The sequence below is a fragment of the Ochotona curzoniae genome, unplaced genomic scaffold (genome assembly GCF_017591425.1).
Source record: "Ochotona curzoniae isolate NIBS_2020 unplaced genomic scaffold, NIBS_Ocur_1.0 contig_3332, whole genome shotgun sequence".
NCBI classification, from domain to species: domain Eukaryota; kingdom Metazoa; phylum Chordata; class Mammalia; order Lagomorpha; family Ochotonidae; genus Ochotona; species Ochotona curzoniae.
The window spans coordinates 5748927-5763817 of NW_024465816.1; the positions used below are offsets into that span (position 1 = coordinate 5748927).

Sequence of the window (14891 nt, forward strand, 5' to 3'; positions counted from 1 at the left end):
AACTGTTCTTTAGGATGAATTCTGTAGTAATATGTTCTAATTCTAAAACAATCTTCTGCCAAGCTTTCAAACATGAGTGCAGCACAGAGACAAATGCCTTTTTCCTGCGCAAGTGTTGTACAGTAAGAGAAGACTAAACAAGCAGATTCCGTCCCTGGGAAAACTGGCAGCAGAGATCGTTGGTTTTGGATGCTCCCTCCCCCGTTGCCCCCATTCCGTCCATCTGTCCCAGTTAGGAATCACCAATTTCCCAAGTTGCTGTTAGCTTGGGTAGGGGTTGTATTTTGAAGGGGATGGATGGGAAACTGTTCAGAGCCGTTACTGTTGAGTGCTTCAGACATAATTTATTTGGGGGCTTGATGATCGTTAATTGACTGCTAGAGTTTGTCAGTCTTCTGTGATCCTCAAGGAATGTTATCAATATGGAAACTTTTCCATAGATGTACAGCAATATTTTGACTTGGCAGTTTTTGCCAGTTAAATTTACATTTGGAGTAGGAAATAATTTTTTTAAAAAAAGATTGATTTGAAAGGCAGGGGGTAGAGCAAGTGTGCGAGAGAAACAAAGAGAAATCTTAGATCTGTTGATTCACTCCCCAAATGACCCTAGTGGCCAGGGTGAAGCCAGGAGCCTGAACCTCCGTTTTGGTCTCCCACATGGGTGCAGGGGCCCTAGCACTTTGAACTGTCTACTGCTTTCCCAGCTGCATTAGCAGGGAGCTGAATAGAACTTGGAACAGCCAGTACTTCAACCAGTACTTCAACCAGCACTTACATGGGATGCTGGCATCTCAGGAGGTAGTTTATTCTACTGTTCCATAATGCCCCTGGAAACTATTTTTAAAAACTATACATCAGAAACCAGATTGTTTTAGATATACACTTTTGCCTTTTCAGTTAGCATTAGATTGGTTGTCCACAAAAAGCTTGGAACCTGTGCAGTGGGAAGGCCTCTTCTGCATCTGCCCAGCACAGTGGGGTCGTGTTTGCTGTACTGTGCCAGAGTCCAGACCCACTCTTTTTGTTTCTTTGTGTTTCTCATAGCATCTATAACTATAGCTCCTCAAGCCGTTGGGTTGTGTGGCTTAGAAGCCTTTGGTTGGCTGAAATAGAAAAATTGATCATTGTGGTTGGAAAGTTAAATGACTTTAGAAATTACTTGATGTAAATATTTCACTAATCGTTTTTTTTTAATTTACTTATTTATATTGGAAAATCAGATATGTAGAGAGGAGGAGAGACAGAGGAAGATCTTCCATCTGCTGACTCACTCCCCAAGTGACCACAACGATCAGAGCTAAGCCAAACTGGAGCCAGGAGCCAGGAGCTTCCTCTGGGTCTTCCACAAGGGTGCACAGTCCCAAGTCTTTGGGCCGTCCTCAACTGCTTTCCCAGGCCACAGGCAGGGAGCTGGATGGGAAGCGGCAGGGCTGCTGAGACATGAACCGCCACCAATATGGGGTCCCGACGCAGGCAAGTCAAGAACTTTAGCTGCTAAGCTACCGTGCCAGGCCTACATTTCACTAATAGTTTTAACTGAGAATCTTAATTCATGTATCGGCTTGCTTGAAAAGGGCTGGCATTGTGGTGCAGTGGGTTAACTTGTCCTTTGCATCGCCACAGCCTCTGTCAGAGTGCCTAGTTTGATTCCCAACTGTTCTTCCCATCCAGCTCCCTGCTGACATGCCTGGGAAGGCAGCAGATGATGGCTCCAATACTTGGGTCCTTACCACTTAGGTGGGGGACAGGGGTAGAGTTCCTGGCTCCTGGCTTTGACCTTGTTGTAGCCAACTGGGGAGTGAACCAGCAGATGGAAGATGTCTGTCTCTGTTTCCCTCTCTGCCTTTTCAAGTAAATCTTTAAAAACCAAGATAGAAAGGAAAGTCAATAAACTTGGAGATTTTAAAAAAGATTTATTTCTTTTAATTGGAAAGACACATTTATGGAGAGGAGAGACAGAGAAAGCTCTTCCATCCCCTGGCTTAGTCCCCAAATGATTGCAATGGCCAGAGCTGAGTTGAGCTGATGTCAGGAGCCAGGAGCTAGGAACTTCTGGATCTCCCACATGAGTGCAGGATCCCAAGGACTTGGGCCATCTCCTGCTGATCTCCCAGGTCGCAAGCAGGGAGCTGGATGGGAAGTGGAGCAGGCAGGATACAAATCAGTACCTATATGGGATGCTGGTGCTTGCAGGTGGAGGCTTAGCCTGTTGAGCCACTGTACTGGCCCCAGAAATTTTTAAAAGATTTATTTTATATGTTTGAAAGAGAAAGTTATGGGTGCAAGGGTGGGAAATAGTGACAGTAAGGGAGAGAATCTTGCAGTCATTTGTTCACTCCCTGAGTAGCCTCAATGACTGGGACTGGGTGAGGCCAGAGTCAGGAACCTAGAGCTCCGTCCTCATCTCCCACTTCGGAGGCAATGACCAAGCATTTGAATCACCTTGCACAGCTTTTGCAGGTGCCTTATCAGGGAATGGAAGAAGAAGCAGAACCATGGAGACTCGAATCTATGAGATGCTGGTATCCTGGCTGTGGCTCAGCTCACTGTACCACAGTGCTGGTACCAGAAACGGGTTTTGAACATCACAGGATTCTGAACTTTGCAAATTAGATTCTTACACTGATAAAGTTGACTAATGGATGGTCTCCAGTGATCTGTCACTTTTGACTGATTCCCCCTTCCAGTTGCCGTGGGTGTTGAGTTTTCTTTGTGATTAAGAAGAGAACCAATGTTTGTGGGACACCTGGCTAGGTGTCAGGCAGCACACTTAACCTTGGAGAAGTGAAAATTTCATTCTCTGTGTCACCCTATAAAGAGGTACTGGCCATTTCCTTTTATAGTTAGGAAGTGGACGCATAGGAAGGCTAATACTTGACCTGCAGCTAAAACTACAGTGAAGTCAAGGCAGTATGGAGAGGATTTTCTGAATAGGCACAGGAGGAGTAGATGGTATGTGTGGAGGCAAGTAGGACATGGATTGAGGAGGGTTAGAGAACAGGGTGTGTGGCATGTGGTTGGTTTCGGATGCCAAGTACCTTCCCAAGATGTGTGAGCTGGTGTTTGTTCTATGTGGAGTGAGGTTGGTTTCCAGTGCTGCTATCTGACTCCATTCCTCCTTTCTTCTCCCTCCCACTTACAGCCCTTTTTCCTTCTTTTCTTTCTTTTCTTTCTGTAAAGAGGTTATCCTTGTGGGTGCTGGCTTGTGTTGTGTCCTAGCCATTCCATTTCCGATCCAGCTCCCTGCTTGTGACCTGGGAAAGCAGCAGAAGATAACCCACATTCTTGGAACCTGCACTCAAGTGGGAGATGCAGAAGTAGCTCCTGGCTCGGATTGACTCAGCTCTGGCTGTTGCAGCAACTTGGTGATGAACCAGAAGGTGGAGGATCTTTTCTCTGTCTCTCATTTTCACTGTAAATCTGCCTTTCCAATAAAAAAACATTTTTAAAGATTTATCTTATTTTTATTGGAAAGGCGGATATACAGAGAGGAAGATCTTCCATCCGATGATTCACTCCCTAAGTGAGTGCAATGGCCGATGCTATGCCGATCCGAAGCCAGGAGCCTCTTCCGGGTCTCCCGTGCGGGTGCAGGTTCCCAAAGCTTTGGGCCGTCCTCGACTGCTTTCCCGGGCCACAGGCAGGGAGCTGGATGGGAAGCGGGGCCGCCGGGATAAGAACTGGCACCCATATGGGATCCCGGGCGTGCAAGGCGAGGACCTTAACCACTGCACCATCGCGCCGGGCCCTAAAAAAACATTTTTAAAAATTTTAAAGGATTGTACTAGCATAAACAGATGTTAGGTTGAAATTTTTGAATTTATGTATTGGAAAGGCAGATTTGTAGGGAGAAAGAGAGACGAAGATCTTTTTTCTGTTGATTCACTCCCCAAGTAGCCGCAAAGGACAGGATCTGAAGCCAGGGGCCAGAAGCTTCTTACAGGTCTCTCATATGGGCGCAGGGTCCCAAGGCTTTGGGCTTTGCTCTGATGCTTTTTCTGGCCTCAAGCAGGGAGCAGGATGGGAAGTAGAACAGTCAGGATACCAACCGGTGCCCATATGGGAGCCCAGTGCCTGCAAGGTGAAGGTTTAGTCACTGAGATATCATGCCAGGCTCCAGGTTGATGCTTTATAACGGATGGTGAACATCCAGATTTATTGCTCACTTTCAGCATAAGGACGGAATTTTGTGACTGTGTGCTTGGACTGGCAGCATTGTGTAGGGCTCAACACTCCTATCAGTTTCAGTGAATTTTGAAGTTTCTTGTATGGTTGCTTTTAGTGGTATCATAAACTATTGATTGAAACTCAAATTTAGAAATAAATTATACCTGTTAAGTCATGATTGTATAATGATGTAAAGCTAAATGGAATTCCTGATTCAGACAAGATGAAGCCAGGATTTTGTACTTTCAAGGGGTAGCCACCTGGAGGGTGGTGGGGAAACCTCCTTATATGGTGAACCTTGACCACCAGCTCAGCCGGTGCCTGAGGGAGCACGGGCTCTCTGTCAGTCTTGATCTGGCAGGAAGTTGATTTTCCTGGTCCAGGAATTAGGCTCAACAAGGAACCCACAGGTGTGGAGTTCTCAGCTTTGGTGTGGAGTTAGCTGTATGCTCAATGTAGTGGGGAAGTATATGATCTTCCATGTGGCTGTTGAAAGTGCCATTTGGTTGTGTGTGGGGGGGGGGGTTTGAGTGCTGTGGCATATGTTACATTTATCTGGTAGAATATTGTCTTGGGAATCTTCAGAGTCCACCTGTTGCATATGGCTTGCTGGGTTTCAGAGCCCACAAGGTGGTGCCTGTGTCGTGTGCTCAGCCGTGTCTGGGCCCCACGGTGGCTTTGACTTAGAGCTGCTTGGATTCCTGAGGCTAGGACACACTGATTGCTCAAGGGCTTTGATTTTTTTTCCCTCTTGTTCTCTGTCCCCTGTCCCATGGCCCTGGTCCAACAACCACTTGTGTGCCTTATATCCATCCTCGTGCTGTTTTTTTATGTATTGTTTGGCACCAGTTTTCCTTGTGTTCATTTTCCACATCTCCATGTGTCAGTCTAGTTCCTGCAGCCCGACTTCCATATAACGTGCTGTTACTGCCACGCTGTGCCATCTGCACTGCTGCCAGCCTGCGGGTGCCAGTGACAGCTTCAGGAAATGCTCTGCCAGCTGTGGCTCTGTGCCTCAGTGTTGCAAGGCTAGGGGCCATGAGCACATTTAGTGTCAGTGTTGGCTCCTGTGAGGCTGTTCCCAGATGACACGTAGAAGCCAAGTTTGAGCGGGGTTTTCAGTCATCCTTAGAAAACGGGAGCACAGTACTGATGCCTTGCCTGATCCTGGTTTCGGTGTCCCAGGAAAGCTCCAGAATGCCATTGGAGTTAGGTGCTTGGAAGCCTTTTCTCTCTTCAGTGCTGTTGGGTAGTGTGTGTAGATGGTCTTCCATCATGCCCGTGTGACTGGCGATGCAACGAAAGGATTGCAAATGCTAAGAGTAATTTTCACTTTTGTTTGTTTTAGGGCGCCAATGCCTCGGCATTAGAGAAAGAGATTGGCCCAGAACAGTTTCCCGTCAACGAGCACTATTTTGGATTAGTCAATGTAAGTATTCACTGATGCTTAGCCCTGGGAGTCATGTTGGAAGCAGTTTGAAAAATGATGCATAGACTTCGTAATATATGGCAGGAATGTTGCTTTGTTTGTATCAAAAACAGTTTTTACTGGGAGGGAAGCAGAGTTGCCTGAGGTCATAGAATAGTTTCTGACTTGACAGCCTCATTTTTCCTGTTTCTACAAAAAATGTCTTACATTGAAAATTTCCTGTATAGCCCAGATCAGATGATCTTTGATCCTTTGAAAATGATTTAATTAGAATTAAATGTGAATATCACCATGTAAGTGCCTTCATACACCTACAGGGCATTTGTTGCTTTACTTCTGGCATTCTACCAGTCTTACACATGGAAACATGCAAATGCAAAGAAAATGTGCTGGGGCTCGCGTTGTGGCACAGTTGAGTTAAGCCACCACCTGTGATAATGGCAGCCTGTCTGGGTGCCAATTGGAGCCTCGGTTCTTCTACTCCTGATTCAGCTCTTTGCTCATGCGTTTGAGAAAACTGTTGAGGATGGCCCAATTCTTTAGACTCCTCTATCCATGCAGGAGACTGGGATAAAGCTCCCTTCTCTTTTTTTTTTTTCTTAATTTTTATTGGAAAGGCGGATATACAGAGAGGAGAGACAGAGAGGAAGATCTTCCGTCCGATGATTCACTCCCCAAGTGAGTGCAACAGCCGATGCTATGCCAATCCTAAGCCAGGAGCCTCTTCTGGGTCTCCCACGCGCGTGCAGGGTCCCAAAGCTTTGGGCTGTCCTCGACTGCTCTCCTGGGTCACAGGCAGGGAGCTGGATGGGAAGCGGGGCTGCTGGGATTAGAACCGGCGCCCATATGGGATCCTGGGCATGCAAGGCGAGGACCTTAACCACTTGCACCATCGTGCCGGGCCCAAAGCTCCCTTCTCTTGACTGTTGGGGCCATTTGGGGAGTGAAGCAGTGGCTATAACATGTCTCTCTGACTCTGCCTTTCTTAAAAATCCTTAAATAAAGCAAAGCAAAACAAACAAAAATAGCAAAGGAAAATTAAGTTCCAGTTCTTCTAGAGGTAATTCTGATCAGCATACATTATTAAAATGTGGGATATTCTTGAGAATTTCTATTTGAAATCATTTTCTCTTGGAAGAATGATGTCACAAATAATAGCATTTGGAGAATCAAGATGGCAGAATAGGGTAAGAACATGTTTAACAGATGTAGAATCATTAGCTGGGTGAAGCAGAGGGCACATTCCAGAAAATAGGAGAGGACATGCCAGCGTAGAGAGCTCCCTGGAGATGGCCATAGGAGAGCAGTGAAGACAACCGTGCACTGTTACAATGACCAGATACCCCTGCGGCAGTCAGCAAGTGGTGAACTGAGCTCCAGCAGTAGCCAGGTAGGGAGGGGAGTTCACTGGGAACTCAGGAGGTGACCCCAGACAAGGAACTGCCTGTCCTGCTGATTTGGTTCAACCAGGAGCAGAGAAAGACAGCAGATCCCAAATAGCCGTGTGGGAACAGGGTGAATCTCACAGCCCAGACACTCACCAGAGTTGCATTTGTCATTTTGTATAGGAAAGGCAAAGGCTGTGGGACGGGACTGCACTTTCACTGAACTTGGAGGGACTCATTTCTGGCTCAATGCATTGTACCGATGTGACAAACTATAGCTTCTACCCAAAATAGGTCTGGGTAGCCACCAGAGCTACAGCCAGCAGATCCAGAACTCCACCAGTGGCACATCAGCTGCCATTTTGTACAGTGTGGTAAAGGTTTGTAAGACTGGAGGGACAATAGTCAGCTGTGCATGTGCTGAGCTAGGAGCAAACTCATTTCTAGCTCAGTGTGTTGTACTGGTCCTACAGGGAAAATAAAAATGACTTTGGCATCTTACAGGTCAAAATAGATCGAGGTTGCCCTCAGACTTAATGCCAGCAGGTTCCATCAAGATCAGCACCACCAACAACCTAGTTATTTAGGACACGTGGTATCTCCCTAATCCTGGAACCTGTTCCAACCAGAAGTAGGAGAAAGGCTGTAAAGACAATGGTGCAGCTTCAGCACAGTATCACAGGAGGTGGAGACTGGTTGGTGAGCCAGGACTATGGTGTAATTCGAACACAAGAACCCAGACCTGGAATTCGCTGGAGGGAGTGGCACAAGTGACAGCAAACAAAGAGCCATGTACCAACCACAATAAGTAAAACTGACCTGTAGACCTGTGGTTGACACAGCTTAGAAACCTGCCCCAAGGAGAAGAATTTGCTAAGTAGAAGTACAATGACCAAGAATGAAAGAAGAGAGGCACAATGAATATTACTGAAGACTCCCCTGCAAAGGAGTAAAATCCTATGCCAACCTCTGAGTTAATTGAGGAATACATTGAGTAAATGGGGGATACAGAATTGAGAAAACTCATTATAAAGTTACTTATCAACAAAGAGAAGCACATGCAGGAATTCAAGGAATTCAAGGAATATGTCACACAGAAAATAGTGACATTGAATCAAACTCAAGCTGAATTATTGGAAATAAAGGACACAATGGAGGAAATTAAAAATCCCGTGGGAAGTCTCAATAATAGCATGAATGAGGCAGAAGAAAAAATCTCAGAACTGGAAGATATTTCTTGTCACCATGGAACCAATCATAGAGCTGGGAGCAGAGCTGGGTCAAGCTAAAAAAGGTGTTCAAGAATTAAGAGACATTATTAAAAGGTCAAATGTAAGAGTTATGGGAGTTCCAGAAGGTATAGAAAGAAAAGCTGGGTTTGAAAATGTATTTAATGAGATAATAAAAAAGTTTTCTAATTTGGAGAAAGAAGGGGCACAGAACTCCCAATAGAGTTAACCAAAAGCTATCTTCACGATTACACATGATAATCAGGCTTTCTTCAGTTGAAAATAAGAAAAAGATCCTTAAATGTGCATGTGAAAAAAATCAAATGCAGAGGAATGGCAATCAGACTCATGTGACCTCTCACAGGAAACTCTACAGTCCAGAAGAGAATGGAGTGACATTCTAGATTCTAAAAGGAAAAAAAAAAAAAATTGTTGGCCCAAGATAACATACCCTGCAAGGCTTTCCTTTATCTTTGAAAATGAAAGGTACATAGCACATTCTTCAAGAAAAGTGTCCCAAGTTCTGACTCTTATCTTCACGTGGCAGAACCAGAATGTCTTGGTCCTTAGATTCTCTGGACTGTAGCACATAATACTACTAGAATTTTTTATGCGACGCTTGCCCTGGACGACTAGTCAAATCCTAGTGACACTGTAGGCTCTGCTGCAGGTGTGTTTGGAATCACTGCCACCAGTATAGCATCGCAATGTCCTTGCTTAGCCTTTCCTGGAAATCCCATAGGGCTCGCTCTTAACTGTGCCCTGGCCTGTTCTTTGAATGCGAGAAGTCCCAAGTGCCTGCCAGAGGCCTGCCTGTCTCCAACTCGTGCCTGTAGAGGTCGTGAGTCTGTTCTTTGTGAACGTTTAGGAGGTCTGTTAGAAGATGAGTAAGGGAAGGGGACTCATGGGGCAGGGGGAGCCATGGGCAGTGTCGGGGCTTCCACACTTGTTTTAATGTCTGGGGATGACAGACGTATTCAGATACTTAGGAAATTGACTGTAGCTAGACTTTTAAACTGTTTTTCCCTAGAATGATTGGCTGTGCCTAGATTCAGTGTTTCCTTTTAGTTAAACTGGGTAGATCATGTGTTTGCTCTGAACTTAACATGTGTGTGATCCTATAGTTTACTTGAGGTTCAACAGCCGTCTGCTACAAACCAGAAATCAGTCATCAGTAAAACAGTGCTCACTTGCCTAGTGAGACATTGACCAGTGCTCTGCCAGGGTTTGCATAGTCTGCCGTGTACCTACCACACGTGTACCGCACACCAACATGCTCTGCCCCTTACTTGTTTCTTTTAACTGCCCTGGAGAGAGGAATCTTAGTCTTATGCCATTTTGACCATACGTATTTATTTTTTTGTCTTCATCTGACATTTTTTAAAAAGTGACTGTCTTATCACACCCAATAACATTGATAAGTTTCCCAGTATTGTCCTATGTTTAAATGCCAGTTATCTCAAAGGTTGCTTTTTATACAGCTTGAGCATCTGTAATTCAAAGGTTTGAACTCTGAAATGCTTCAAAACCTAAATTGAATGCTAACATGATACCACACCTGGGAAATTCCATGTTCTTAAGTTGTGCTTCACGCACAGAAGAATCAAATAGATTGAAAGAAGAAGAAATTTAAACAATTGCCCAAAGTTTCTGTCTTGTGTGAAAGGTACATATGAAATAAATGAATTTTGTGTTTAGATTTGGGTCTCATCCCCAAGATATCTTACCAGATATATGCAGATATTCCAAGATACAAAAAAGATCTGAATTCTGTAATACTTACAGCTCCAAGTGCTTCGAGTAAGGAATCTTCAACCTGTAGTTATGTTCAGATCAAGATTCAAGTAAATCCCTGGCAGTATGCTTGTAATCTGATTGGGTGTCTCTGGAACTTTCCCGATCTGTTTTCTTTATTCTGTGAGACCAGACCTTCATTGGTCCTAGAAGCAATCCTACATTTTACATTTGGCGTCACCCTTGTGGTCTTGTTTCGCTTATTCTTTCACGTTTGAATACCCTGTAAATCAGCAGTTAAGTCTTGGAGACCGATGGGAGGTCAGCGGCTTTGTGTTTTCAGGCCCTGGTGCTTCATGGCAGCTGGGATGGGTCACAAGACCTGAAACACTGGCTTGTTTACTCTCCGGGAGGAATGTGTGGGGGCTTAAAGTTGATCCCTTTGTTTGAAGCTCCCTGTCTACCTCTAACCCAGTTCTTTTAGTCTGTGTTGATAATCGTTGCATCATGTAGTACTTACAGACATTTCTTCTGATTTTATTAACAGGAATTATCGTATAAGCAAGAACTTCCTTGATGATTTAGTGCCCTTGAAATGTGGTTTCTTACCAAAAACAATAAGATATTGCTATTTTCTTGTTATATTTTAGTTTACATCCTCCAGTGGAGAACAATGAGACTTTTTTTGTTTAACGTCATTTTAATCATGAATTTTTAATAGCCAGGTTTTCATCTATTACAGTGTTTCTTTTGAATCGAAATTGAATCTTACAAGTTCACAAAAAGACATTCCAGGATAATTTTTGCATATTGTACATTTCTTGGTCCAGATTTTTGATCAGCCATGCCTCTAAGGTATATTGGTTGGATACTTTTGATGGGGAAAAGATGTGTAGTGACCACAATTTGGATACAGGCTTGAGGGGAGTGGACCCCAGTGTTGCCATACCTTTTCAGTGGACAGAGCTTGAAAGCAGATTCACACATGTGCACCCGTAGAGACACAAATGCACACACTCCTAAGAGGTATGAAAAGGTGGGAGCTTATATTGATATTTCTAGAGAAAGTTTACAGATCTTTTGCTTTCCTGGATTTTGATACAATATTTTTTTTCTGTTAAACTGTTTTATTTCTAATGATATTGCTGTAATTCCTTGCTTGCTTTGTCTAAAATGGCTGCTGAGTGACAGTAGGTTTCTTTATCATTCTTTTAATCTTTACATTGTGCCTCCCTGGGCATGCATAAAGTCAAAGTTCTCTATGCTGGAGAATCCACCTGAAGTCATTCTTTTCTCTGTTTAATTTGTAGAAAAACATACAAGTTTTAAATTTTATATTGGTTTTCAGTTTTAGGAATTTTAATGTATTTTTCTTTTTGAATTGATTTTTTTTTTTTTTAAGCCCTACAACAAAAGCTTTTTGAAGCATTTTGCAGTCATTCACGGGTATTTCATTTCCTGGGACTGGGGGAGAGAGATATCTGTCTTCTGTCTGCTGATTGACTTCCCAAATGGCTGCGGTGACTGCAGTTAGGCAAGAGCCAAGAGCTTCTTCTGGGTGTCCTATGTGGGTTCCGGGATCCAAACGCTTGGACCATCCTCTGTTGCTTTCCTAGGTGCATTATCAGGAAGCTGGATCAGAACTGGAATAGCCGGGACTAGAACTGGCACCCATATGGGATTCTGGCAAACCAGGTGGCAGCGTTTCTTACTATGCCACTGCACCGACTTCAAATAAAGTTGCACTGATAAATCAGGCTCAGTAAGAGCTTAACTAAAATAATGAGTCTAGATCCTTTGCTCTAGCATGTAACATTACCAGTGATCTTTTTGTTGTTGTTATTTGCTTAATGTTTTTGTTTTGTGGGTTTTTTTGGGGGGAGGGGTACTCTAAGAACCTGGTAGAAAACCTCATTTTTGTGTATTTTTACTGGAATTTTGAAGTTATATTTCCAAATGCTTAGCAGATGTGCAGTATTGTAGTTAACAGTGGAAATATAAAAAGAGAAAATTACCAGAATTTTAAGCATTTCTCTTTGTTTAGTTCCTTAAGCTAGTTCCATAAAGAGCATGCTTCTTGCATGTATTCTCCTTTAGTTTTAATCTGAAACTGATGCCCAGCGTGTCAGTATAGTGTTAAAATGGCTGATTTGTAAACTAATTATATCTCTGATATCTGATATCTGATATCTTTTAATTGAAATGGATCTGAGATTGCTTGGCTGCTCTTTCTGTCCTCCCTATTACACTCAGCAATTCATCATGAAAATAGAGTGCTCCAAGTTTAACAGAATTTTTGTTGTTGTTTTGTTCCAGTTTGGGAATACCTGCTACTGCAATTCAGTTCTTCAAGCACTTTATTTCTGTCGTCCGTTCCGGGAGAAGGTCCTAGCCTACAAGAGTCAGCCTCGGAAGAAGGAGAGCCTGCTCACGTGCTTAGCAGACCTCTTCCACAGCATCGCGACCCAGAAGAAGAAGGTTGGAGTCATCCCTCCCAAGAAGTTCATAACAAGATTACGAAAGGAAAATGGTAATTCTTCCGCTGCTCTGCGTGTCGCCTAAGTCGTAGCTGGTTGGCTGGTTGGCTGTGGCATGCTGTCATTGACGTCTGACAGCACCACCTGTATGCCTAATAACGTGTGGGCCATTGAAGAAGTCCAAGGTGACCTTCATGTCTTCAAGGAGGTACTAGTTGAGTGGAGGTGATTGACTCACCGTAATGAATATGAGGTGTGATTAAGATATAAATTGTTTATGCAAAGGTAGAACTTCTCTGGCAGAAATTGCCATCAGCATCTCTCTCTCCTCCTCTCCCCCCACCCCAGTCTCCTCCTCATCTCCCCTCTCCCCTCCTCTCCACCCCAATTCTCTTTTCCCTCTTCCTTTTCTTCTCCTTTTCCCTTCCAGTTTGGCTTTTACTATCAAGACTACAGCTTTTTGACATGGTTATGTATCTGTTGCTTTCACATTGCTTAACTAGAACTTTAGTAAGAAATAACTTTAAATAGAAAACATTTTAGTCCGCATGAAGAGAATATGAGATAACTTGTTAGATGTCACACCCTGGAGAAAGGAAAGGGCAAGAACACATACCTTTTGGTTTAGGGTAGACAAGTTTTAATCCTCTCCTTTCCCTTTTTAAAAATAGTTACTGAGTAAGCCCCACGTCCATTTTCGCCTTAGGAATGCTTTCCATTCAAAATCCCAGCAAGTTGGAAGAAGGATAGGCATTCCCATCTCCATGTGCAGGAGATGACTGAAGGCCCTCCAGAGTTTGGAAGTGGCAGAGCTGATCTTCTGCAGGCTCCCATGTTCTTCCTGGGATGGGATGTCGCCTCACATTTCCAGAGGACAGCTAACTTCCATGTAGAATTCATTGTAGGAATAAGGTTGAGTGGCATTTTTAGTTTGATTTGTTACCTGTCAAAAAAAAGTCACAGTTGTTAATAGAGCATACTACTATGTAATTGTTCCCTGGAATTACGTGGTGCTGTCTGTGATGATGTGACTTGCAGTGGTTGAGTCAGTGCCAGGGACAGCCACGTCCGTACTGGGGAGTCTGGTTTGAGCCCCGGCTCCTCTGCTTCTTCTAATCCAGCTCTCCACTTGTGCACGCTCTGGGAGGCTCAGGTCCTTGGGCCTCTGCCATGTGTGTGGGAGGTGTGGATGCAGTTGTGGGCTCATTTCTTCATCGTGGTTCAGCCTGGTTGTTGTGGGTGTTTGGAGATTGAACCAGCAGATGGATGTCTCTTATAGGTACAATGAAAATTAACCAACACTGAAAATAAGGCAAGTCAAATATAAATTATTAGAATGTGGATTGAATGTACAACCCTTCCGTTTGTGTGAGGCTTTCAAGGTTTAGTTCTTGTGGAAAGTTATGTGAAACTAGAACATGCCATCTTTTCCTAGGGACTTTGTTAGTAATTTAGAAATGTGTTTTTGTTGCTGTTTAAGATTTATTTATTTTTTACTGGAAAGGCAGGTAATATTTGTTGAGAGAAGGAGATGCAGAGAGAAAGATCTTCTATCCACTGGTTCACTCCCTAAATGGCCACAGTGGGTGGAGCTGGGCCATTCTGAAGCCAGGAGCCAGGAGTTTTTTCCAGGTTTCCCATGTGGGTGCAGGGTTCCAAGGCTTTGGGCCATCATCCTCTGCTGCTTCCACTCCATAAGCAGAAAGCTGGATGGGGAGTGGAGCAGCCAGGACATGAACCAGTATGCATATGTAATCCTGGCACTTTTAACGGGGGTTGGGGGGCGGTTGAGCTATTGAGCCATTGTGCCAGGCCGTTTAGAAATATCTTGACACCAGAAGTATGCAACTCATGGAGTGTACATTTTATTTTTGTTTTCCTTTGAAAGTATAATTTTGTTGGTTACTGTTCCTTCTGCATGGGCTTTTGAACTCTGTTAAGATTTTAAGTTGGTTGATTCATTCTGAAGACAGAGTTTGAGTTGCTGTGTTTGTATGCCTGTAGTCAAATACCAGTGGCTTTATATATTTGCTTGTCAAATTGGGAATATTGTAAAATAGTGTCTTTTGTCTGTAGGTAATTTGGTAACATGGTATACTTCCTAAATACCTCCTGAAATGAGACTGGTTCCAAGATGAATATTACAATAGTCCGCGCCCCTCCTCTTACAAGTCTGTTTCATTTTTCTAAATCATGGAAATAATTCTAATAAAGTTATTCTTATCATTTAATTTATTGTTATTTTGTAAAATATGAGTTGAAACAAGGTTTTGCTTTTGATTTCCCTCTGAGAATTATGTAGACAAGCATACAAATCCAAGGTGATGTAATGATTTATCCATTGCATTTCTTTCACTCTAAGATTTTGTTTAAATTTCTGGGAAATGTTACCCATATCAATATTTCCAGTAACTTTCCATTTTTTTCCCCCTGCATCCCCTTCTTCTCTACTATCTTAAGAGCATCATTA

The 14891-nt window shown here is 43.5% G+C and overlaps 1 protein-coding gene across 1 annotated transcript in view; it reads left to right on the forward strand.

Moving 5' to 3' along the window:
- USP12 (ubiquitin specific peptidase 12) overlaps positions 1–14891 on the forward strand; it is an 81795-nt gene that overhangs the window by 40471 nt on the left and 26433 nt on the right. The window contains exons 2-3 of the mRNA XM_040979860.1: positions 5516–5596; positions 12261–12474. Coding sequence (XP_040835794.1) covers positions 5516–5596; positions 12261–12474 — 295 coding nt within the window. The remainder of the gene's footprint in view (positions 1–5515; positions 5597–12260; positions 12475–14891) is intronic.